The 25,493-nt window shown below is 38.4% G+C and overlaps 4 protein-coding genes across 9 annotated transcripts in view; 1 reads left to right on the top strand and 3 right to left on the bottom strand.

Annotated features, from left to right (window-relative positions):
* Positions 1 to 969, bottom strand: part of LOC116852045 (nuclear envelope integral membrane protein 1-like) — a 7,353-nt gene extending 6,384 nt beyond the window's left edge. Inside the window, exons 1-2 of the mRNA XM_032832021.1 lie at positions 461 to 969; positions 268 to 395 (exon numbers count right to left, since the gene is read on the bottom strand). The gene's annotated coding sequence lies outside the window, so the exon portion shown is untranslated. The remainder of the gene's footprint in view (positions 1 to 267; positions 396 to 460) is intronic.
* Positions 1 to 2,691, bottom strand: part of LOC116852046 (nuclear envelope integral membrane protein 1b-like) — a 5,979-nt gene extending 3,288 nt beyond the window's left edge. Inside the window, exons 1-6 of one of the 2 annotated variants that reach the window (XM_032832022.1) lie at positions 2,422 to 2,691; positions 2,029 to 2,138; positions 1,736 to 1,949; positions 1,474 to 1,640; positions 1,173 to 1,388; positions 969 to 1,107 (exon numbers count right to left, since the gene is read on the bottom strand). In XM_032832022.1, the coding sequence (XP_032687913.1) occupies positions 1,000 to 1,107; positions 1,173 to 1,388; positions 1,474 to 1,640; positions 1,736 to 1,949; positions 2,029 to 2,138; positions 2,422 to 2,512 (906 nt within the window). In that variant the 5' untranslated portion in view covers positions 2,513 to 2,691 and the 3' untranslated portion in view covers positions 969 to 999. Of the gene's footprint in view, positions 1 to 840; positions 860 to 968; positions 1,389 to 1,473; positions 1,641 to 1,735; positions 1,950 to 2,028; positions 2,139 to 2,421 lie in introns of those variants that run through there. The other variant, XR_004379681.1, reaches the window with a different exon arrangement.
* A 413-nt stretch (positions 2,692 to 3,104) lies between these two features.
* LOC116852044 (protein MTO1 homolog, mitochondrial) lies at positions 3,105 to 8,322 on the bottom strand. Of its 2 annotated transcripts, XM_032832017.1 has the most exons (11): positions 8,087 to 8,322; positions 7,869 to 7,941; positions 6,584 to 6,918; positions 6,137 to 6,436; positions 5,845 to 6,021; positions 5,328 to 5,735; positions 5,033 to 5,205; positions 4,328 to 4,780; positions 4,101 to 4,204; positions 3,943 to 4,003; positions 3,105 to 3,712 (listed from the first exon to the last, which is right to left on the bottom strand). In XM_032832017.1, exons 3-11 carry the CDS (start codon positions 6,792 to 6,794, stop codon positions 3,611 to 3,613), a joined length of 1,989 nt encoding a protein of 662 aa, XP_032687908.1. In that variant the 5' UTR covers positions 6,795 to 6,918; positions 7,869 to 7,941; positions 8,087 to 8,322; the 3' UTR covers positions 3,105 to 3,610. The 2 variants fall into 2 exon arrangements, with proteins under 2 accessions (XP_032687908.1, XP_032687909.1); XM_032832018.1 differs by lacking the exon at positions 7,869 to 7,941.
* A 1,071-nt stretch (positions 8,323 to 9,393) lies between these two features.
* The window catches only part of LOC116852062 (protein-tyrosine sulfotransferase), a 109,715-nt gene continuing 93,615 nt past the window's right edge, over positions 9,394 to 25,493 (top strand). For all 4 annotated transcript variants that reach the window (XM_032832044.1, XM_032832041.1, XM_032832043.1 and 1 more), the window contains exon 1: positions 9,394 to 9,735. The gene's annotated coding sequence lies outside the window, so the exon portion shown is untranslated. The remainder of the gene's footprint in view (positions 9,736 to 25,493) is intronic.

Below are 25,493 nucleotides of genomic sequence, written 5' to 3'. Positions count from 1 at the left end.
TATATATACAACATGCTATAATAATTCAAACAATATTACAAATTTATAAAATCATTACAAAAAAAAAAATATATATATATATACAGAACAGATGAGTACTTAATTAATGAATACTAAATTAATTAATCTAAAACATACAAAATAATAAATTCTTATAAATAAGTGCATTCTCATGTAGCATATAATAGTGATTAACAACAAAGTAGTAGTTATTAATGTCATACACAAACATCCTTTACTACTATGCCATATACAAAACACACTTACCAATGTCTCGTTTCAATATTTCTTGTTTAGGCTTTCAGAAACATGTACAAAAATACAAGTATAATACAGCAGAAAGAAGAAGCTTCGCGAAAGTAACTGCTAGTATATACCAATGCTAATCCTGCTATCTACAGACAAATGTAAAACTGCTTATATCAATAAGTTTAGAAAGAGATATTATAATTTAGCTTACCTGCAAAAACCATTGTGTTACTTGTTTTATTTTTGGATTGGTAACCGGATCAAAACGATTTTTATTGTCAATTAAAGGTACAATCGTGCAACGATACACATTATAAAAGCATCCAAAAATTGCTCAAACAAGAAAGTAAATTTTGCACTATTACTGACTACAAGAACTAAAACATTTTTTACAGAACAAAATTTATTAAACCAGAGATACATAACGTTATGTTAGAAATTAATAAAATACTCAAAATAATTAAAACCATATGATTATATAGTGCTTAAATAATATTTCTAAATATAATTTAATATAACACAACTCGCTGTAATATATACTCAAACAATATGTATCTATCAAATTATTACAAATGTATGGATAATATTGATGCGTGCTTAATTAATTAATCTGAAAATGCAAAATAACAAGTTTTTAAGTAAGTGCATTTCTGTGTATAATTAGTGCAAGTGGCGACAAAACAATAACAAGTACTATATAAATCCAACCATATATTTACCAATATCTTTTTCCTCGCTCCAGCACTACTTTTAGAAAATTGTACAACGTACAAATTGTACAAGTACAAGTACAATGAAGCATAAAAGAGATGCTTCGCGTAAATAACTGCTATAATATACTAACACTAATCCTGTAGTCTGCACAAACATAAAATTGTTTATATCAAAGAATTTAGAAAAGAATACTACATAATGTAACTTACTTGCAAAAACCATTGTATTATTTGTTTAGTTCTTGTATTGATAACAGGATCAAAACCATAGCAAATCATAAAACTGATTGATGATGAAATAATGATGTATAAAATGATGTATTGTACATATGGCTCTGAGATCAAATGTGCGATCAAATCCTCGAACACGAAAAGAGCAAGAAGAAAACTCAATACAGCCCGAGTAATGAAATATTCAAAACTGACCTTAATTTTAAACAAACAGATATGTATAAAATTTGTATCATATAGTTATTATATACATTAGTATGTATATGTGTAAAGTAGTTACCTTTTGCACCCATTTCCGTACTTTATATATGGAAATTAAGATCAATTTAATGATTCCAAACAGAGTACAGCAAGCATAATAAAAGTTTGGCTCCTGACTTAATATTTTTGCAAACCAAAAAATCAGTATACCTGTTACCATCATGGTGAATGAACAGCTATTAATATCTAATGATAAACAATAATTATATATTATTGATGTTGTCGATTATACATACATGCAAAAAGTTTAATCAAAATTTAATCTTAAATTTAGTGCTTACTTGTTTCTGTCATACTCATTATATACCTAGATTCATTAGAAGAATGTATATAAACACCTATACATGTATCTTCAAAAGGATTGATCTGAATGCTCAAGAATAACATATTATTAAGAATATCAAATGATTTTTTTTCATGTTTTTGATCAATTTCATCAGGTGTTTTGCCACGATACAAAGTATATTGTTCTGAATTACTGATATTTAGATGCATCTACAATATATACATACATATACAATTAAATTATAAATAGAATATAATTGCATAAGATATATATCGGCAATTTTCTTACAGTCATGATTTTCCAGATATCTCTGAGGTGTTTTGATTCTGCTGTATGGCAATATATTTTTAATCCATACTTATTCTCTATGCTGTCACTTACATTCAAATAGTATATCCCTAGACATTAAATCACACGTATAAAATTGTGTCACAGCTAATTAACATTAATAAACATTAATATATAATGTAAGATATCAACAGAATATAGTTCCTGTCATCTTTTTTCTACTTAATTTTTCTAACTTTTACATTTCTTTTTATTTTGTTATTATTTTTATAGCTAGGTTTTATATAGGTTTCTTTTACATAGGCTTTTTATAAATAGTTAAACGTGTTTCCAGTCTGCAACACTTGAGAATTAATTTATCTCTTAATATAGATTAGATAAATATAAACTTACCTTGTTCCTGGATAATAGACAGCGTATAAGCACATTTTAACAAACAAAAAAATACGAAAAAACATTTTGTCAGTTCAGTCATATTTTTCATGTTTCCAATTAATGGATAATTAATTTCCAATAGTTCCAAACTTAATTTTCTACGCGCCGTGTTGTCACGCTATAAACTGCTATACTGGAATGATGAATAATGATATGCAAACAGGAAATGAGCTATTCTAAGATATGTTATCTCAGCACTTTATGTTGCATTTTCATCCAGTAAACAAATTGAGCGTAGACAGCGCGCAGCAAATTTGATAAAAAAATTCACAGCAAAACCATAGCTATCTGTGTCTCATTAGGCTACGGTTTTGGCGACAGATCTTGCTGTCGGGCAATTGGTGCTAAATTTGCAGCAAAAACCGCGCAAAACGCAGCAAGCGCGGTTTCTGCCGCCAATCTGCCGTCAAATCGCTACAAACTCTGCGCGGTTTTTGCTGCAAATCTGCAGCAATTATCCGACAACAAGTTCTGCCGCATATCTGACGGCAATTTGGCAACAAGATTTGATATAACAGATTCTGCATCAAATTTGTTATCAAAAGTTGATAGCAAGTTCTGCTCGAAATCTGTTCGCGCAGATTTGGCTATCTGGGCAGCAAATAATACTTTCTGAGACGGAAATATTAAATTGACGTAACTATAACGAAATTAAATTTATTAACAATAAAATTAAAAATAATAAATATAAACAAGATAATATACAGTAAATAAATTACTTGACACTGTCATCAACTTAAAATATATCTTTGCATGATTAGTATTTTCTGATCCAAGAGCTAAATTTCTCCAGCATTTGACAAAGAAAAAGCATTTCAGCTTTAACGCAATTGAACAAAACACTAAAAATCATTATTTAGGTTACAAAAGAAGAAAACTATTCAAAATGTAATAAATTTAGTTAAGACGAGAGAGAAAAACATAAATCAAAATATAGAATTTGAACCAAAATCATTATAAGAATGAGTAGAAATGTGCATTGCATATAAAACTTGCGTTCTCAAAAAATAAATATTAAATTAATTAATTTAATTAATTAAAATAAAGAACTATTAATTTTTTAAATATTTTACTATATTGTTTTATCAAAATAACAGTAAACACTAATCATTATATAATACATATCATTATATATTATAATATGGTGTTATGCTTTGGTGGTATACTCGTTGGAGCGATGTCTGATGTGATAAAACAGTTTTAACACAGCCATAGGTGTTACACCTGAGATTTTATTAGCTGCCGCAATCTGTAAAGTAGATTCTAATTAATATAGATAAAAATAGCTATCAAGATGACAATAAGTATCAATTATATAAGAATTATATCTTAAAATAGTAACAAATATATATATATATATATATATATCATTGATGTTAAAAAAAGGGAAAAAAACAAAAAAAATTCTCGATACAAATTAAAGTTTTTATATAGAGGAAATAGTAATAGTGGAGGAGACAATGTAAGATATAGATTTACCGTGCGTGGGAGATATTTTGTGAGTTTCTCTTTATCTTCATTTGATAAATTCAATTCGACACTGTACGAAAATAAAACAAACGATTATTAATCCTTTTCAGAAAATTTATGCAAGATGAAAATAAAGTGAATCTTTGGTTATAATTTCCTTTTGTTACCTATTATAGTCAATATCTTCGGGTATAATCATCTGCTCATTCCTTCTGATATCATCCACTTGATTTTGCTGGTTCGCAACAGCAAATGCATATCTTGCCTCTATCTAAAAGTAATCAATAGAAATTTCTAATAACTTATCTTTTAAAAATAATCACACTTTCAAGTCATCAAACTTTTCTTGCCAAGATATGCAAGTGTTCATTATCCTCATAATCAATCCGCATACCTCTACTCTCATCGCCAGAACAGGATCTTGATCAAGGTGGCTCAGTAATTCTGGCAATCTTTTCACCATCAGTGCAAATGTAATATTATGATTCGGATTACCAAGAATATCAAAAGCCGATTTGTTGCTAGTAGACTTGCTGGGCTTTAACCTCAACATATGCCGCCACTTTGTGTTTGACTTTCTTTCACTCTTAAGTAGTTGTACGACTTGCTGCATCTTACGTTGAATGTCCCATGTCTTGTCCATCCTCTTTTGCGAAACGCAACCAACTTTGTAACCCTTCTCAGTCAGTCTATAATCGGCGTTGTCCGGACGCAAGCTTATACGAAATTCCGCTCTGCTGGTGAACATTCTGTATGGTTCGGTGGTACCCTGCGTCGTTAGATCGTCGATGAGAACGCCAATGTAACCCTCAGTTCGGCTTATCACAAGTGGCGGCTTCTTCAATATCTGAATTTAGGCGTAAATAAATTTATTTAGAAGTTAAAATATTAAAATAAGTTGATTAATTCATCAAATTTTATAAAATCTTTGGCGATTCTATGGAATCGTTAATTTTTATAAAATTTTATAGACAATAGAATGTGCTGACTAAAATGAAAATTTTTTGCACAAATATGTTCGAACAAAATGTATCTTCTTGAATCTTTCTCTCTATAGAAAAAAGATTAGTTTTTTACATTTTATTCTAAAACTAATTACCTTAGCGGCCGCGTTGACACCCGCTATGATACCTTGCGCGGCTGCCTCCTCATAGCCAGTAGTGCCGTTTATTTGTCCAGCAAGGAATAGTCCTGAAATCTTCCTGGTCTCCAATTCGGATGTTAATTCTCTAGGATCTACGTAGTCGTATTCGACACCGTAACCAGGTTTTACTATGCAAACAAATATAATTATTAATCTATAAATTATTTGATATAACACCATAACATAAAAAAGCTGATAACGTCAGCTAAAAATTCGTCTTGTGAAGATCGACAATGCACGTAACAATTACCTATACGAGCGTTTTCTAGCCCTGAGATACATTTCACAAGCTCCACTTGTTTTTCTTCCGGCAGGGTGCAAGATAATCCGCTGGGATAAATTAATGGTGAGTCTAGACCTTCCGGCTCCAGCCAGATCTGATGTATCGTTGTTGCGAAACGCAAAACTTTGCTCTCTATACTCGGACAATAACGTGGACCTGTTACTTCCTCCGTTACATGCAAATTACAGTGCATGTTGTCTCTTATGATTTTCGCGACGTTCGCGTTTGTATATGTTAGATACGTTGATACTTGTTCATTCGGCAATAACCATACTTTATCACTCATAAATGAGAACGGTATAGGAGATGTATCTGGTAAATATTCTACACATTTCGTGAAATCGATGCTTTCCTTCTCTAACCTCGGTGGCGTGCCTGAAATAAAAGAAAAATAATAAATTGCCAGAAGACGTTTAAAGTAAAAGTTGCAGGAATTCGTTTCAAATATCTTGCAAAATGTAGTATGTAAAAATATTATCCTTACCAGTTTTTAATCTTCCTATTTGAAATCCGAGTCTGTAGAGTGTATCTGCCAAGCCAATACTTGGTTCGTCGTCCATCCTACCTGCTGGCCTTTTCTCCAATCCGATATTTATTTGACCCTTTAAGAAAGTTCCCGTAGTTATAACCACCGCATTGCCGAATATTTTCGTGCCATCTTCTACAAGGTAATACAATAACACGAATTTAATAAAAGTTAAATCAAAATTTTTAAATCAAAATAACTCTTGAAATTTCTCTATTTTTGCTAATGTAGTATATATTTTCAAACATACTGAGAATCACTCCATGACACGACAAAGAATCATTCGCCAAAATCAGATCTTCTACGGAAGATTCATGAATATGCAGTCCAGGCATGTTAAAAAGCTTTGCTTGAAGGTGTTTCTTGTATAACTTCCTGTCTATCTGAGCCCTCAAACCCCATACTGCTGGTCCTTTGCTCTTGTTCAGAACCTTGTAGTGTATACCTGAGATGTCGCATATTTGACAGCACACTCCATCCAAAGCATCTACCTCTCTCATAAGATGACCTTTTCCGATTCCACCAAAGGATGGATTGCATGACATCTCTCCTACAAATACAACGTAAATGTAAGAATTTTTATTAAATAGAATGAATATTGTCTAAAATTTGCCTTTAGTACACATATTTTGACCTTTTAATTTATAAATAAATTTGTCTTGGTGTCATTTGAATTTTTGTATTGTTTGGAACGTACCTATGGTACTTTTCTTCTGAGTAACCAGTAATGTCTTTGCACCCATTCTAACAGCAGCTGCACACGCTTCAGTTCCAGCATGACCGCCACCAATGACTATCACGTCAAACTTGTCTTCACTGCTACTAGTAATAAGACCTCTCAACAATTGCAGTTTGCCTTGTTCAGAGCGTATACTAAGTAATGACTTTCTGATTCTGGTAAGAATCATCTTGTCGTTGCTATCAATAAGAAAGTCTCAATAATTGCTGCCTGCTCTAGTCAGAATGTATGCTAAGTGACAATGTTCTAATTGTGATAAGTGTTTTGTTGTTTTATTTAGCTTCCTGTACTTTCTGCAAAGATAAAAAGTTTCCTTTTTAATAAAAAATGTATATAACTTCAAAAATATGTTATATAATAGTGAGCAAACATTTTTAAGTACTTTTATATTACTTATATTTAATTCTCTATTGTTTTTAGTTGTAAAATAAAAATCCAATAAATTTTGAACAAAAGAGCTAAAGTTCAATATCATCCTACTACTTGAAATAGTTAGCAAAACTCTCAAATTATTGAGATTACTCTATTTTTTATAATAAATAAATAAAGAATCAATAAAAAAAGACATGTATAAAGATAAGCATTTATTATATTATTGTTTTACAAATTATGTATCATTAAGGGCTGACAAAAACAAAGATATGTCAAATGTACTTATTTGACAGCACATATTCTTGATCTTTCAAGGCTCTATATAATGAACTGTATCTAATTACATTCTGAATTCTTGACAGTATCAGTTTTTTGCACAAATCTTCCTTGCTCGCAAATTTCAAGTCCCCATGTCCAAGATTGTTAAAAAATTCCAAAACAAAATCAAAGCAATTCATAGTGGTTTCGTTATAGTTGATAGGTTTCCATTTGAAATCTTTCAACATGAATGATAATATATCGTCCCATTGAACAGTCCAAGCAACTGGCACGACCTTAAACGCGACGCAATCTGTCCATCTCACCACGTCATTCACTATCAAGCCGTTTCTATCAAATTCAACTATATTTCCCGTAGAATCGACTATTCCAACGTGCAAATCTCGCGTTGCATCATAATCCTCGAGAAAGCTACCTCGAGCGGGTCGAATAATGACACTGGTCGGATTGTGGATAGCGTTTGTGAGTGGATACGGAATGCGAAAGGGGACTACGAAGAAATCTCGGATATGCGACGAGCAAACCGGACACGTCGTGGGAATATTCTTGCAAAATACACTCTTCGCCGGGCAATGACGAAAACACATTATACCTGGGTCGTTGTCCATGGCGAGAAGAACGACGGAGATTAATTCGCGATGTGCGCACTTTGCACCATTTCTGCGCTAAAAACGAAAGGAAGAAAAGAAAAAGTAACAAAGGTGATAAGAGATACGAAATTGATGAGCAGAATGTTAAACAAAATTGATAAGCTTGTTAGGTTTTCGTATGATAGCCTAACCCTAACCTAACTTAACCTATACAACTTACTTCTGTAAATGATGTTATCTATTGGGATCTATAGTAGACGTATGTTTATACATATACTTTTTTATGGTTGAATAACATTTGCACTAGCTATTTTATTTGATTGAAATAATCAAATGTTTAATTTCAACTTTTCCCACTTCGTCTTTCCTTTCCTCCAATAGATGGCCAGGAAACCCCAAGCCTTGCTCCAGTTGACACACTTTTGACATTACGCATTGGAGACTTGTGTTTCTTTCAACTGAACTTTCTGCACTAGTGCAGCAAATATAACAGAGTGTAAAAGTGTAGTTGAAATCTAATTAATAAAGTGTAAAAAGTCTTGTCGAAACACGAACAAATATATATAGTATTAGTAACTTTATACGATCATTACGTATTACTAACTAATATTTTTCTACGCAATATTACACAAAACATCATTTTCGTCTTCTATTTTGCCAATAACGACAAAATAAGAAATAGGCCGGTTGTGAGTTTCCGCAGGGTTTTTTTAAGGTATTTATTATCTATTAGATTCAGAGTGCTCAAAATACGACGAATAAGAGAAACTAACATAGAACAACACTGATCAAACTAAATAATTTTAATCTAAACACGGAAATGTACTTTAAACGTGCTGCACGACAATGTGCTTTACAACGTGAACATTTCTGTTACCCTTGAAAGCAATTATTAAAAGAGATATAACCTCGTTAAATTTAACTTTTAACTTTGTAAATATATTAAACAAACAGACACCACAATATTTTTTATTATTTGCGACAAAATAATCCATATAGCACAAATGTCCAAAATACATTCTAGAGACGTCTGAAAGATATCAAATATCTTTGAGACATCTCTGAAATATTTTTTGAACATTTATGTTGTATGGGAAGGATCGTCAGATTCATTTTTCTCAAGCACTTTCTATATGTTCCTGCAATTTTGATTTCCCTTTTCTCTTTTCTTATGTCTGAAGTATACACGTATATACATAGTAATCTTTCGAGGCTCTATTGTGTGTTAAATATAGAAAGTGTAACATAAGGATGGTAGAAAATGTCATCGCAACATGAACCTCGGAAAAATTATATTGGTTTCGATCTTTACTCAACACTCGTATCGTATAATTTAAGCCACTTATCGGCAACCTAATTCGTTGAAAAATATCGTTTCTATTGTCAGCGCTTTATTTCATAAAAAAGAAATTGTAATAATCTCCGTTGTTCCGTTTGCGCTGAAGTTTGGTGCTTGAGTTACGGAGTTGCGCGCGCAGCCGGCCTCCCCCCTCCCGTCGCCATCATTGCCGCCGCGTCGGTCGCCAGTTGCAGCTGACCGATGGGAGCGTTCGGAGCGTTGTTCGCGCGTCGCGTTTCGCAGATCTCGCGCTCGTGCGTGTCCCCGCGTACGTCGTGCGTACCCCTTGGTGCGCGATTGTCATCGTCACGCGTTGCCGCTGATGATTTGTCGCGCGAGTGATTTATCGCGAGTGACTCGGCCGGCGTAAAACCGGCGTCAGTGAACGACGACGATCCTCGCGCATCCTGCACCTCGTTGCGAAACGGTGAAAGGCGCGGGACGAAGACGAAGACGAGAGCCCGGACCACCACCGACGGCGACGGATTCCGGACAGGTCACAGAGACTGCCACGGTCAATAGGACACGGGGTGAGTATTGGTTGTATTTGTCATATACTCATGACTTCGCACCGCGCCACTCGACTGACGGTTATCGCGAGACGATTTATACTCCATTTTCCCGCTGTCGTCTCCAACAACGTGAAGTTTGGCATCTTGAGACACTTGAATTTTCGACCGTCAGAGAGATAATTTCTCGTCTGTCCGCGAATCAACGGAACAACCGTGGTAGAATTGACTCGTTCGTGCGTTAACGTGCTCGCGAGATGTTACAGTGCAACGTGTGTTTCGCGACTCGGCGCGCGCGCTCGTCATTATTAATTATCAGAGTCGCGTTGACATTCGCGACGATGGTGCATAACGTGATACGTGTGCGAGGAAAGTATGTATCAGCCGCGCACGCGAGAGTCGCGTTCTCACGACTCGAGGTGACTGACACCTGATGCGTCGATCGGCGCTTAGTGCGTGGTGATGCGAGATTCATTCGTCGAATAGTGACACACATTCCTTAGGAATGCGCGAAAGATGATCGGAAATCGTTTTCTATCGTTCAAACACGCTGTAACTTTCGTTCAGCCGCAGAAATCGCCCGTTATGTCACAGTAAACATTCATTTTTTAATCGAGATGGATGCGAGAGAGAGAGAGAAAGAGAGATCGCGTAATTCACGCTTGCCTGACTCGACGCGTCCTTGCGCGAAGGACAACTTTCGATGCGCGTGATTGTCTCCGTGTCAGGGTTTTGTGTTCTTATTGTAGTTTGTTTTTATCAATGTACTCATTGAGAATATTTGTCTTGCGACTGTTGCAGCAGCCGATCGATATGATTTCATATACTTGAGATAATTCAGAGCTACAGACGAGTAAAAATTTTATATCATAAATTCTCCTAAAAAAAAGTAAACACAAGTATGATAAAAGATATAAAAAGAATAAGTGAACGATTACTGTTTCTTTTCGAGTTCATACACAGAGCAAGATTATACGCAATATTTTTCTTAATAAAAATAATGTATCGCGCCAAACATTGCTAATGCAACACGGAATGCTGCTATTCTTAATTTTACTCTGACGCGCGATTCAGGAATGTAACACGGAAAACACGACTTATCGGTGGTGAGTTTATTTATTCGTTTGCGCATCTGAGATCCGGCGTTACGTGTGCGAAGTCTTGAGAGTCATTCAATTAGAAAGTGTATACTCTTTCTTTTTCTTTCTTGTAAGATTTAAAGAGATTAACATCTCTTCAGGAATATATTTATTAAAGTCGGAAAGAAATAATTTAAAGTGATAAATTACGACATCAATCAGTCATATAATAAATATATTATCTAATCTTTATCTTTTTTTTAAAGGAATTACATGATGATTATTTATTTATAATGTTTATTATATTTTTATTTGAACAATGTTTAACATTTATAATGAAAAATTAATGTATCTGAATTTATACGTATACTGATTTGCGGAACAAATTTATGACACTGTAAGTTTTGCAGATGCTAATTTGTGATTTCTTTATTTGTATTTAGCATTTGTTGCTGTTATTGAATCTAAATTGAAATTTCTATTAATATATTAAGACACATTATTGTTTTTTTTCATCACTTAAATCTCCAAATTCCATTAAAATCTTTGATAGTAATAAAGAGTAATTACAAAAAGACCAGAAAAAAGAAAAATTCATCACATTTTATTATTTTTTATCATTTTATCTTTTTGAGCTTTAAAATGCAAAAAACAGCAGCGGGTAATCACTTGTAGCATAGTTACTGCAAATCTAAAATTCCGACTCAGAATGTGTTGGTATTTCTGAAGAGATTAAATTTTTAGAGGCGTAAATGTTACAGGCAAATGTGAGTACCAGCGCGTACCAACGCGTTGATAACAGTATGAATATATAGAATTCATAGGTATAAATATTCATATATTATTTTGTGCCACTGTACAATTTCGATGTTTGATATTTTTTAGTAATTAAGTTTTGAATTGTGATAATTTATATGTAAAAATCAACCGAGTTTTGAAGGACGGATAGTATTTCATCGTGTATTTTCATTTACAAAGCTTTATTTATGAAAAACCCTTTTTTTTACTGTTATATTATTCTAAATTTCAATTCGCGATCGTTTTTGTCGCAGGTACTTCGACTATTTTATTAAAAAGAAATTTGATATTTCGTGGAATACATACATTTACTTGTCGTCAATTTGGGGACTCTGTTGCGGAATATTTTTAGCGTTATATTTTATGTTAATCTTACAAATGGTAAACGTGCATGACTGAAATTACGCTGTTTTTTACGCAAAATACGAAAACAAATCGGAGCGGTCAAAATCTCTCGTGGGTTTTACCGATTTCTCGTTTCAACGAAAGATTTTGCGATTAGTTGAAAGCGAGTTGGTTTTAATTAAAATATCGAAGCATCAGTAATTCTTGCCATATGAGTCGACTGAACATGAAGCCGTGAATGAAACTTCGCGCTGGAACAACATTTAATAACAAAACCTTATTATTCATCCAAATGGGTTTTAACTTTTTCGAAGTTTGAACTTGACGTTTACTTACCCGGCGTAGTTAATGTTGAATATTGTTAAGTTGTGGACGAGACGATCTTTCCTGAGATCTTCTACGAAGCGAAGCCGGCGGCAATTTATCGAGGTGTCCGTTATTAGTTAGCTTTTAACTGTAAAATGTATGAAAATATATGCGCGGGGAAACGCGTGCGGGATTACTCCCGTTATAGATACAATCTAGAGGATATAGAAATTCTCTAGAGATGATATGATAATTTCCGAGAAAAATTTAATATATTAGTCTCCCAGTGACAATTTAAATCTGTGTTCATTTCCTGGGTACGACCTGTAGGAGATTTAGAGGTTAAGAACGAATATTCCGGGACGCAGTCTGTGGACGAGGTTAATAATTACAGCAAACGCTCTAGTAATTCAGCGACATGACTAATTCCGTGACGGTTTGAATAAAGCCATTTCGTGAAATTACATTAGCGTTACGTAAGTAATTCCATACTCATAATATGGGCATTCGTACGCGAATGGCTGCAACGCATTGCTGCAATTTCGCCGCTAATCGGTCGTGTAGCGCACAAAATATTTATACTGCCCTATCCGTTAGCTAACTACTGTTTATGTAATTAGTCTAATTAATAATTAATTCCAGACGCGCCGCATAGCGTGTTTCGTTGTAGCGATAATGATCACATCGCCTTACAGTATAATTTGCATACCTATTACGGAAATTAAACCTACTGCATTGCATAATTATAGGCGTTAATACGTGCGTATGCGTGCATCTCGTCAAAAAGAGCTTATTATTTACATATACTTGTACCCATTATTCTCACATGATTGCATAATTTCAATCTCTCTCTTTCTTCTTTCTCTTCTTTTCCTCTCTCTCTCTCTCTCTCTCTACTAATTTCATTTTTACTTATACATTACATCACATATCTCTTTTCACACATAAACGAAGTATGTCACAAAATTATATCTACGTATGATGCATTTATATAATAATTTTTGCGCTCTGTATATGCCATTAGTTAATTGCGATGGGTGTGACTGTGAGAGAAAAAGCTAACAACTGAGCTCGCGCGCGCGAGAGATCTTGATTTAATTGAAGATACGTGTACTTCTCTCCAGCGAAATAAAGCTCATCCATATTCATTTTCGACTAGTAGAAGAAGCGTTATAAATTATTCTCGCGGTATCGCGAAATTAACCGAGTACAATACCGTAGCGCCATGAAAGGCGCAATGGAGCTCGGATGGCACGGATGGCACGAAAATAAATATACGGCACCGCTAACGGCGCTGCCACGCCGCCGGTAAGTCGATATCGCGAACGTTATACGGGCGGACGAGCAAAAACAATAGCAGCTAGAGAGAGGGGGGAGAGAGAGAGAGAGAGAGAGAGAGGGAGAAGGAAGAGTAAAGATAATCCGAACGGAAAAGCGAGTCGTTTTCGCGCGGATGTGGACTCGCGCCGGAAATGTATCGTTTACATTTTTTTTTTTCATTGGCGCCGTCTCGTCTCGTAAGAGAATAAACGCGTCATTACAAATACCGTGTGATTACTAGTAATTTGTATAGACGCGTTTACCGCTCGTTATCCTGTTCGCAAAACGAGCCGCGCGCTGTGAGATTTTTCTTTCATTATCTTTCATTATCTTTCCGCCACGCGACCGTATCACTACGATACTGCGCTCGTCCGGTGTGAATAAGAATTTTAAAAAATGAAAGGATGACGACGGTGTTTTAATCAAATTAATGAGGATAATAGGGTTAATGAGATAATCGTTGCTCTTCGGGCGCCTCCACACCCATACACGCGGGAATCTCGTTAAATTATCGTGAAATATCTCTTTGTTTATTATGCGATCGGAAGAAAGCGTCTAACGAGTGCTCATCTAATGGTTGTTCAATGTAATCACATTGCCAGAGGAACGTGCCTAAATTATGTAGCACGCGATTGAAACCTCCCGCGATTGAAGGACTCTGTAACCGGGGCGGCGGAGCTACATTGTTCTGCGTGCCATGTGATTAAGACGCATTATTACGCAAATCTCGGCTCAGAGATTAAAAGCCACAAGTTTGCGGGTTGGGACGTCCGGGAAGCGAAGATTAAGATTCAAGGTCCGGGCATCTAAATCTCTGTGATTACGAGATATCCGGAAACACTCGATTCCACTCTTAAGGACAGATCCTTCGTCGCGAGTTCAAACGTGCATTCGCATGAATTCATTCTTATCGTGATGCGTGCCGCGAAGATTACTTTTCAACGACAGTGCAGGGATTACACTTTTGCTCTCCATTTGTTCTTCTCTCATGCGATAAGAATAATTAACTAGTTTGCACTCGCGTATGTATCGCCCGTGAGAAGAAGCTTATCGTGGCAGCACGGGAATTACTTCTTATTGTTTCGGGGCCCGGGCGTGAGATACTCTCTTTCGTAAGTTTCATAAACCGCGGATAAATTGCACGCGCGGGCACACCGACGTAACTGTGTATCGTTTAAAGGCTCTCCTACTTGTTGGAATTTACGAGGACGGACAGAGTTCGTCCCATACGTGTAACATGATAACCGCGTGAAAGTAAAGCCGCGATACTCTGCGTATATGCCGAAACGTTGCGGGAGAACCATAGTAATGAAGATAATACCCAGTTAGTTATCTCATCTCGCACTTGTGTGTATTAATATGTGTGTGTGCGTGCGCGCGACTGATTCCCGCTTAGTCACGCGGACAATGCGCTCGCAACATCGGTTTCGCGTCTTAATCGCGTCGGCAGCCCGAACAAACCGTCGTCTGAAAATTTGATAGTTGCAAAACGGGCCGTTGTCCAGCCTCCCCTACTCCGGCCTCCCACCCTCTCCCCGGTGATAATTGTCGCGACTGTCCGATTCGGTGACAATAGCGTGGGTTAAAACCGGACAATCCCGGCCGGCGTTCTCGCTCGCGCTCGCCATTTTGAATGGTTAACGCGTGTACAGGCGAAAATCCACAGTGTCCTTGTTTCCGACGTTTGAACACGGACGCGACGGCGACGGCGTTATCCATAAATCAAGGCCGGCGCCGACGTCGTTGGTGCACCCGTCGTCGTTGGTGAATCACGCGCGTGTGGATATCGATAAAGCTACGCGACACACACACATACACACTCGCGTACACGCGTGTTTCGTCGTCGCTGCCGATATCTAAGCCGCGAGGCGCATCGAGTGTCCCAGAAAGGGACATGTCCGCAGAAGAGGAGGTAGATATACGGCGAGAGACGGCGGCCGAAACGATATCCTCCTCTCATCCGTGACTGAGGCAAGCGGCTTAACGCGGCGCAACTTCGCCGTCGCTCGTGTACTCCTCTTCCGTATTCGATACACGCGTACACCCCGGCGCGGAGAAAGAAACCCGGCCCCCTCGGGATCGAGCTTCGTGCAGGACAGTTTGTTTGACCAACTTGTTGCGGACGTATGTATGGCGTAGGGGGAAAGAGGAGGAGGAGAGAGGGAGGTTCCTCCGTTCGCGGATCGAACGCTGATGTTACGTCATTCCGTTGCAACGCGCCTTTTGTTCTCGCGTCCGGGCGTGGTGACGTAGTCACCGTTGCTGCTTGATGACACCGCGGAAGAGCGAGTATAGGTCATGGTACGCGGAAAAACTTAAGCAGTAAAGCCTGATCTATGTGATAATGTGTTATTTGCTTTCTTGTTCTCTATCTTCTGGCTTATGAGATATAAGTCAGAAAGAGATGGAGCAAAACAAATAGAAAATAAAGAGCACATTGCAGATCAAGTTTAAAGCTTGACCTAAATATGCTCCTTGTTTCCTACTTCTTATTTTCTGTCGTTTCTGGCTTAAGGCTTAAATTTTCAATCAAAAAGAGATAAAGAGAAATAAATAGGAAGCAAAAAACATATTGTATATTAAGCTTAAGACTTAAATAATAAACAAATTGACCAACCACGGTCGATAATTCTCTTTACGATCGAAGAACAGTCGATTGTGTTTGGTCACTTTCCCTACTGCTCAAGTTCTTTCGTGTACCATGGCCCTGTGGCCGAGAACATCCAGAAAAACATAAACGGAGTAAGTAGATTGACCAACGATCGATGATTCTTCTTACGGTTCAAGAATAATTGTGATTGGTCAATTTTCTTACTGCTGTGTAGGACCATGGCCCTATTTCTCAGAGTTTGAGCGGACAACCGCGATTCTCACGAAAGGAGGGGAAGAAGATCCTAGGCTCTTACTTCGTATCTCGCTTCGTAGTTACGTGTTCTTGTCGCTCCCGCCGATTTGCGAAAGCCCTTTCTTCTCTTTGTGAGCTTACGCGATACATGTGAGAAAATATAGATTTTTAATTTAGATCTGACTGACTGGATAGAAAATCTCCTTTGCATTGTGTCACCCTTCTCTCTCTTTCTTTCTCTCTCTCTCTCTTTCTTTCTCTCTCGTTTCCCGAAGATTTACGATGTTGTCATTGCGAAAGGTTCATTTTAACGAAAGTAAAGTCGGCGAAAACGTATTCGTCAACGAATCGTCGTGCGCGCGTATACAGCCGATAGGCAAACGCGATTTCCGCGCGGATGGTCCCTCGATTGAAGATCGATCGAACGACCATTTAAAACGCGACTCGATGGAGCGAGGCGAGGTAGCGGGTTCGCGGGGGAAGAGATCGCGAGCTCTGGAGGTTTAGCGTAAACGCGCGCGGCCACAACGTTCCGCAACAACGTTTGCGCGCGCGCTCCGAATTCAGCGTGGTGGTATCGCTCTCCAGCCGAGGCCGACGATCATTCACGGTTGTTCTGTTTCCGATAGTTAAACTCCACCGCTGCCTTACGCACATGACGTAAATCACGGGGCGCAATCTCGGTATCTCGTAATTTACGGGGTGAATGACCCGGCGCGCTCGCGCCCGCGGGGTCGCGGGCTGTACGGGATGTTTTGTGAAAAAGGGTTACGGACATTTCAGAGCATGTGGTAACGAGCGCTCTGGAGCCTTTAGAGATCGTCTGCAATGCGGTCGCACTTACGTTTTAACCCTAGACTACTGAACCCGTCTTTTTGATGTACGCTATTTGTGCGGATTTTCAATAACATATATTGCATTTTCTTGTTAAATACAGTTTTATTTATTGTTTCTTCTTTTCTTATTAATTTTCTGTTGTTCAACAGAAACATTCTGAGAGCAAATAATTGAGAAATGTCCGCTAAAAAGGCGGATATTAGTAAACCAGAAAAGAGATTAATAATCTAGGATTAAAGTCGCAGCAGTAATTTCTCTCTCTATGAATCGATCATGTATCTATCTCCTTCGCGTGAACTCGTGAGAAATGAAAGGTTTCATTGACGAATTCAATAAATTCAAGAAAATTAATTTCTTTTATCGGAAAAATTTAATAAACTGATTTGCTTAATCATAATTTTTATGGTAATTTTTTCTCTATGCGGTTGTAGTTATAAATATCAAGTATTTTATTTCCTCAGCGTATAAAGACGTAATTTTATTCGATAAATCGTGAATTTACGAGCAGCTTCTTTGATGCCACATTGAAAGCAAGTCTTTTAGGCGTCCTGAAAGTGCACACATCTGGTGAATAAACTCCTTAAGCACGCCGTTATATTATCCGAGATAGATATTCGCGGAAAAATTGATGAACTCTCTTACTATCGTATTGATATGATAAGCGGTGAATCAATTAAATCTGCTGAGATACAGTGGCGGCGTTTAATTCTTGCCGCGCGCGAGTTTAATTAAATTAATTAATTAATTTTGTCGTCGTTCAATTAATTAATCGCCGTTCCTCTAAATACTCGGGAATTTATGTCGAAAATCCGATGTTACAAACGCGCAGAAGAGTGACTCGATGCAACAGAGACTTCGCGTGTAAGTTCTTCGGAACACGCTGAGCGGGCGGTCGTTAAGCTCGTTAATGAATCGTCAACCGGTCGCATGTGCAGCGCGTTTCTATTAAATAGGTCATACGCGTAAAATGTACCGCTGTTCGTCGCGGAGAGCGTCATGAAATATTCATCGCCACACGCGCCACCGTGACGCGTTTATTTCGATCTTGTCGTCGAATCTTGCGGAATTTCCTGCCCACGTCGTAACTCCGCCACTCGAGTGTGGCAGAAGAACGAAAAGTTGAAACTCATTTCGTCCGTAAACTTGTTGGAGCGTCTGATTTTAGCTTTTGAGCTGTCGACTGATCGAAAATGAAAGGCTCTGGCGAATTGAGTTTCAGCGGTGCAAATAAATAGGTTACCCTTGCAACTTAATTCGCAGGGGAGTTCACTTTAACCAAGTTTTAATTCAAGCTTTAGTTACCTGGATGCTTAATGTTCAAGATTAAGAAGTTATGAGAAAAATGGTATCGCCCTTAAACTTTTCTCTAGGGGAAACTCCGTGCTCTAGATTAGACGAGGAAAAGAAATCAAAAAGTAAACCGGCCTCGGTTCTTGTACTTTGCTTAATAATGTTCCACAAACTCTTGATGTCTGCTTGAGCAATTTTTAGTTTAGTCGTTATCGAGTCGTGAAACGAAATGATAGTGATCAGCTTCTTTTTTACTACGTTATTTTGTTCTTACACAACTGCAATCAAAATTAGTTTGAAAAGCTGATTCTGTATTTTGTGTGATTTATATATACATTGAGAAAAAATATTAAAAAATTAACAAATATTTATTAGATGGGGGAGGATACCATTAACATATTTATTTAAATTAAAATTCTCTTTATTTAAACTGAGTCTTTTTTACTCGGTTTAAGTAGACTCGGTTTAAATGATAAAAATTTTGATTTACGTAAATACGAGTGTTGATGGTATCCACCTAATAAATATTTGTTAACTTTTAAATATTTTTTTCTCAGTATATATTTATTGTTTAAGAGCTTGCTTCTTTCTGCTGTTCACGCAGCGATATAGATATATCAAAAGCGACAATTGTCACGCAAAGGCGACAACTCACATGCCGTAAATATCTCGAAAGCGATCATTCCGCCTAAGGTCTTGCTCCCCTTTCCCTCTCGCATGCGGAACTAATGTTCGTCTGACGCGATTACGATTGTTAGTCCCGACAGACACGTGTCGACTCCTAAAGGGCGTATTAGGGATATATTCGTAGCGCCGAGACGTAAACGCGAAATGCAATAACGTGTAACTTGCATTCGTGTTACTTAATTCGATTATGCGGGCAAGACGCGTGCCGCGAATCGCGCATCGAAACCAGTTTCCCACTGGCACCGGTTTCCGCTCCACTAATTTCCGCTCGAGACCTGTTCATGGTCAGTGCGAGAAAATGTTGTTTGTACATCGGTCGAGCTGACGTCATTGTGCGCGATGGAATTTTCGCTGCGAAATCGATTCGCGAGCCGTGTAACTTTTTGCCAACGGCTATTTCACTTGACCGTACTCTGGGAGGAACGTTCGAGCACATTATTCATCGCCTTTTGCCGCTTCAAGAGGTAAAAAGGATTCCTCTAGTCATTTTTTGTATAAAACAAATATGTTTAAAATATGTATTTTGGCGTAAACGTCGCGGATTTGAGCTTTCCCAATAATCGCTACATTAAGGGAATTTTATAATACAAATTATAGAATATTGAAATATTCTAGATATTATAGAAATTGTAGAGTATTTTATAAACGAGGATTAAATCGATATTTTGGATCAACTGACTCTTCATTTTATTTGTGTTGCCTATATTGAGTTGTGTATAATAAAGTAATTTTAGATTTTTCTGATAAAATAAAAATTGTATGTGTATTTTTACGTGTTTAAATTTTATAAAACAATATGTGCACACACACACACATCTTTTGATTCGTGCTCTTCTGTCACCTTTCGCATATATTGTTTTATAAATAAGATTATAACGACATAAAAATAAAAGTGTTCCATTTTACTTGAAAAATCCGAAATTACTTATTACACAACTCAACAATTCAGAAACTAAAATATGCTGTTAAGAAATTTGCTATGTTTTTAACGAAACTTTTCATGTTCTTCAGCAAGATACATTGAGAGAAATTATCCGATAAAAAATTAACAAAACGGATATTTCCGATCACAACACTGATAAATTTGTGTATCTGATCAGGAAACATCCGATGAGAAATACCGGTTCATAATTTTTTGATCAGTTTATCTGATGAAATGCTATTATGGTCGAAAGTATCCAATAAAATTGAATCGGATGTTCTAATCGGAATTTAATCGGAAATATCCGTTTGTTAATATTTTTTATTAGATAATTTCTCTCAGAACAGATCCTACTGATAGTCTATTTTCCTGCACTACTAGAAACACAGTAAAATGTGTGACAAAAATTTATATAAAAGAAAAAGAAAAACTATAATATATTCTCTCTCCTGTAGTGATTCGTCCTTTTTTAATTATTTTCCTAAATTAAGATACATGCAAGTAGGTTTAATCTTCTCTCTAATACGTAGAAGTGGGAACAGCTGCATTCGCGACCTTAGATGAAAAAAGTAATTAAGATGAAAGCAATGATGTGTGAAATCTCGCAATCTAGATTGCAATCGAACGATGTCGTCAGATCTGCGCTCGAAAGGATACGTTCTCTTAACCGAAAGTGCGAACGAGATTCCATCGACTTTCCAGCTCGGAAATTATTAGTTTCGTGACATTTTCGCCGGGAAAAGGAACGCAGCTTCCGATTTACAAGAGATACGACCTCTACCGATGCAAGCTTTTCCGGTGCATCTCCGGTATCAATATCGTAGAGGTATCGTCGTAGCTTTCGTGCTATCACGCGCTCTTGAGGAACACTATGTGTGCAAAGTTAACGTAACGATATCAGCGTGCAACATGAGGCGTGGAATTTTCTTACGCGCTAGAGATAGACGAGTATTCGCCCGTATTTTCGCCGAAGGAGGTCTCTTAAACGTTAATGTTATGCAAACGCGAGATATGAGAAGAGTCGTCGGGCAGGTTCGCCGTTCGCTCCGTTTCCGCCGCGCGGTGTTGGGTTGCAGATAAGACCGAAGAAGTATCGTCCGTTCGCGGCCGCTTGTTACGGTTACGGTAATGAAACGAAAACATCAATGAGACCGTGCAGCGGAATCGGCGAGAGCCGCGTTGAAAAAGCATATAAGAATATATAGTAAAACATTCAGTTATCGACACCCTCTTCGTCATTTTTTTGACGCTCCACACAGAGAGAAGATAGAGATTTAGCTAAAATTATACTTATTTTCGGCCCTAACTATATGATTTGTTCTAACATAAAAATGTTAGCAGTGCACATGCACATAAAAAGTCATTATTAAACATATTAACGTCATGGTACAATTTAATAAAAAAAAAATAGCTTTTCTTCTTTGGTCTTCTTTGGATCAAATTTATAATAATTATTTCTCCATATGATTATAGTTACAAATATCATATTTTTTTCAATGTAGAAGAAAAATCTGGTTTCTCATGCGACCAGCTAAATCTCTTTATTACAGCTAAATCTCTTGCCTGTGTGCACTACATGATACTAAGAAAGAACTTCACAACTAAATCTGTTGAACAATCGCCACTGGTCGTAATAGAAACCAGACTTTTCTAGGGCGTCAATGACTAAGGAGAGGAAGTCGATAATTGGATGTTTTATCTCAAGTGTAAATCGATTTGTGAAGAAGAGAGGGAGTGGAGAAATGGAAAGAGAGCATTGCATTTCGATAGGAACAACGAACTCAGAAAAGGAGAAGAAACGAAAGCGTGCGTAACTAATGCTATTCTATGAGCTACATACGTACGCGTCTCGTGCGAGAAGCTGATTTATTCTCCTTGCCTCCCAGGGACACGCGGAGGGAATAAATAAATGCCTGAATTAGCGCGGGCGAGCGTGCGTCTCGCGCGTTTCGCGTCGTCAACGTCGCGGAAAATCCTTGAATTTCGCGTCGTTCGTCGGGAACCGCGACGTGGAACTATTTTATTTTTGGTACGTGGCATGTACGTCGCACAAAGAGAGAGAGAGAGGAAGGGAGAGGACAAAACAGAGAGAAAAAGAGAGATTGTAAGGGAGGGAAGCGCGCGGAAAAATGCAGCGAACTACGTGGATTTACGTGGGGACGACTGTAAAAAGTATCCGGGGAAAATTGCAAGTACTCGGTGCCGTTCGTTTTCGGGGTATTTAGATGCGCTTGACTTTCGCGCGAATCGGACAGTCGACAAATTTATCGGGCGCGATAGATCGCGGTCGTAAGCGCTTGCGACCTCTCGTCTAGTAATGGTTCGGAAAACACACCGGGACTCGCTCAACTTCGTAATTCCACTTGCGCGGTATTCAATTAGCGGTTCGAATTAGCGTCCGGCGAAAGTTTTGGGATTTATTCGTTCCCAGCCCCGCGCTGATCTCGATCTCGATTTCCCGACGCGCGAGGGCTGTTTTTGCGGCCGGGAATTGGCGCCATTCGCGAGCACTGCGGCGCGATTCCGACGGTGTGTGACCGTCGTTCGTTGAGTGGCAAAAAGGAAGATAATTGGATTCCATTCGGCGGAGTCGCCGGGCGCGTTCTCGTCGTGGAGAACACGGGAAAACTCTGAATTGCAGCGCGGAGATCGAGATTGCGGGGAATGCCCTCGTCGTCTCGTCTCGTCTCGCGATTACGTCGTTGGGCGTGTGCCGCTCTTGGCACACTCTGTGCATGGCGTGGGCATTACGCCGGCCGCGAGAGAAGCAAATAAAGTCTTTGACCTTAAACTCCGAGCCAATAGGTGCTGATGTAACGCACGATCGTTAACCTGCTGCGCTCCCGATATCCATCTAGCGCACTCTCTCTCTCTCTCTCTCTTTCTCTCTCTTTCTCTCTCTTTCTCTCTCTTTCTCTCTCTTTCTCTCTCTTTCTCACCCTCGCTTCCGCCTATTTACTTCGCGTTCGATCACGCGTTCACGAGGCCGGATTGTGGGTCTCTCATTGTGATTCGATGGAACGGCCATTCCGTATACGGTATGTCCTGAACCCGCCGTTCTGTTTCCGACTCGTTGGCTCGTGTAGATACAATGTAATAATCTCGCCATAGTCAATTTAGAGACGTGAGCGAAATGTATTTCGGCCGGGATATTGTGCGGCCGTCATTTCTTCGTCGGCGGGCACGTCGTTGCGGATAATTGATCCACACACGCAAAAAAAGGTTTAGTTGAATTAACGAAATATCTAGTCGAATATGAACGATCCAGAAATTCCGACTGAAGTAACTCGAATTCTGTTTCAGTTAACAAGATTTTTGGTTGACTTAAACAGAATTCGCGTTACTTCAATCGGAATTTCTGGATCGTTCATATTCGACAAGATATTTGGTTAATTCAACTTTTTTTTCCGTACATAACCTCGCCGTGTTTTTCACTTTCTCGGAGATCGGATACTTCCTGCTGTAAAAAATCGACGGCGTTCTCGAATCTGTTGAGAATTTTGTTGGCCGCACGCGGTCCCACGGCGACGGTTTCGGCGTGATCGCGTGGCTTTTTAAGTGGACTTTTTTCCGCTCGGTGTGTTCTAGGATTTGGATCTTCACGAGGCCGCGACGTGTCGTTTTTCCGTAGCAATCCTTTTCGCCTGTGTCGGCCGTCTTGATTTACGTCGTCTGACAACTTCGACCGTGAATCAACGTGCCTCGCGGGATCGCAACGACAATGGCATTGAATTTATACTCCTCGCCGCCACGAATATTGCCTTTTTATGGTATCCGGCCATTTACATGATTACCGGACTTGGCAACAAAATTACATCACGTGACGCTCTGAGAGGAAGTTTTTTAATCAAGGGCAAGTTTCTTGATTAAGGGGGAACTCCCCCGTAGCGCTGTTGTGAAATCGGCGCGCGTTCCGGTGCACTTCCGTCGCGAGAAATATTCACCGCGGTTGGTGAGTCAATTTGTAGACTATCGTGGCAATCTTTCTCTCGATAACTGTTTCGCAACTTGCTGTTGGACGTATTGCCGTTCGGTATTGGCGGTAATAATTGACGTAATTCGAGATCTCGATTGACGAGATTGCAGAGCGGCGCAACGATTTGGGAAATTTCATCGGGTCCGCATTCCCTCCGTGCAGTGGGGTCAGAAAAGTGAGTTAGAGCATCGTTGCACCGAAACCTTCACGTATTGACCCGTTTCCATCCCTCAGAGTTCAGAGTTCTCTCATTCTCTCATTCTCTCTCTCTCTCTCTCTCTCTCTCTCTCTCTCTCTCTCTGTTTCACTATTGCAATTCCTCGCGTGCAGGCGAGCACAGTCGTTATACGTGCGCGCGCGTTCAAGTAAAATAATAACGAGAGGATCGAACACGCTCGCGTCTTCTTTCTTTCTCCTCCTCTCTCTTCTCCCGCTGCTCCTCCTTCTCCTCTTCTTTGTCCTTCTTTTCGTTTCTTCCGCGCGCTTTTCTTCCTATCCAACGACTTCTTTTTCCGCCGACAATACTTCGCTCTTTACGCTCGCGCAATAACGAGATGTTGCGTTTCCTTCACTTCGCCTTCGCTCACTTTTCTCTATCGTTTTCTTTTTCACTTTCTATTTCTCTTTCTGTCTCTCTTTATATGTCTAACTTTCTATCCTGCCGACTTCTTCCGCGCCCATCCTTCGGCTTCCTCGCGACTCCTTTCGCGTAACACACACCGTCGTCTTGCATCTTCGCGAAACTAGCTTTGTCGGCGACGAGGAAAAAATTCATCTTCACCATGAGAGAAAGGCGCTTTGTCTGGAGAATAAGCCAGCGACACGAAGTAATTCTTAACCGGGGAAGGATACCGTGGAATACCGTGGGATCACGCGGCAGACAAGGTGGGATGGGAAAAGTGGAAAAGGAATAGAGAGAACGGAAAAACTGGTACAAATTACCGGGTCACACGACGGCCCGCGGAAGTCCTAATTGTATTCGCGCGAAAAATTTAACTTCTCGAACTAAGTTAGATTGAATCACTTAAACGATTATTGTCCATCATTTGCATTTTTTTGCAACGAGTATAGCGTGTTACGTAAAAGAGATGGATAGGTAGTTAGACAGATTTATACAATTTGTAGGATAAAACTCCTTAAATACACGGTGTAGATACAAAAACAAAGAGAAAGAGAGAAAATAAATTATAAGTGAAATAAAGAAAAAAAAATGAGATAATAATAAAGATATTGGTATTAATATTTGAAGTGCTTTGATTAAATATTTTCCATCGCTTTGCAAATACATGCATACGAAACTAGACTAAAACTAAGAGAGAGAGAGAGAGAGAGAGAGAGAGAGAGAGAGAGAGAGAGAGAGAGAGAGAGAGAGAG

The sequence above is a fragment of the Odontomachus brunneus genome, unplaced genomic scaffold, assembly GCF_010583005.1.
Source record: "Odontomachus brunneus isolate Ranch 3 - 2012 unplaced genomic scaffold, Obru_v1 Obru_scaffold_200, whole genome shotgun sequence".
Taxonomy (NCBI): Eukaryota; Metazoa; Arthropoda; class Insecta; order Hymenoptera; family Formicidae; genus Odontomachus; species Odontomachus brunneus.
This window is presented reverse-complemented; position numbering and strand designations above follow the sequence as displayed.

Bases quoted from the DNA above. Each gene is read 5' to 3' on its own strand.
- LOC116852044 (XM_032832017.1), bottom strand. From the start codon at position 6,794: ATGATTCTTACCAGAATCAGAAAGTCATTACTTAGTATACGCTCTGAA. The intron at 4,205-4,327 runs GTATGCGGATTG...GATTACTTTTAG, and splicing joins TTCTGGCGATGAGAGTAGAG to ATAGAGGCAAGATATGCATT. The intron at 3,713-3,942 runs GTAAATCTATAT...TCTACTTTACAG, and splicing joins CAAAATATCTCCCACGCACG to ATTGCGGCAGCTAATAAAAT.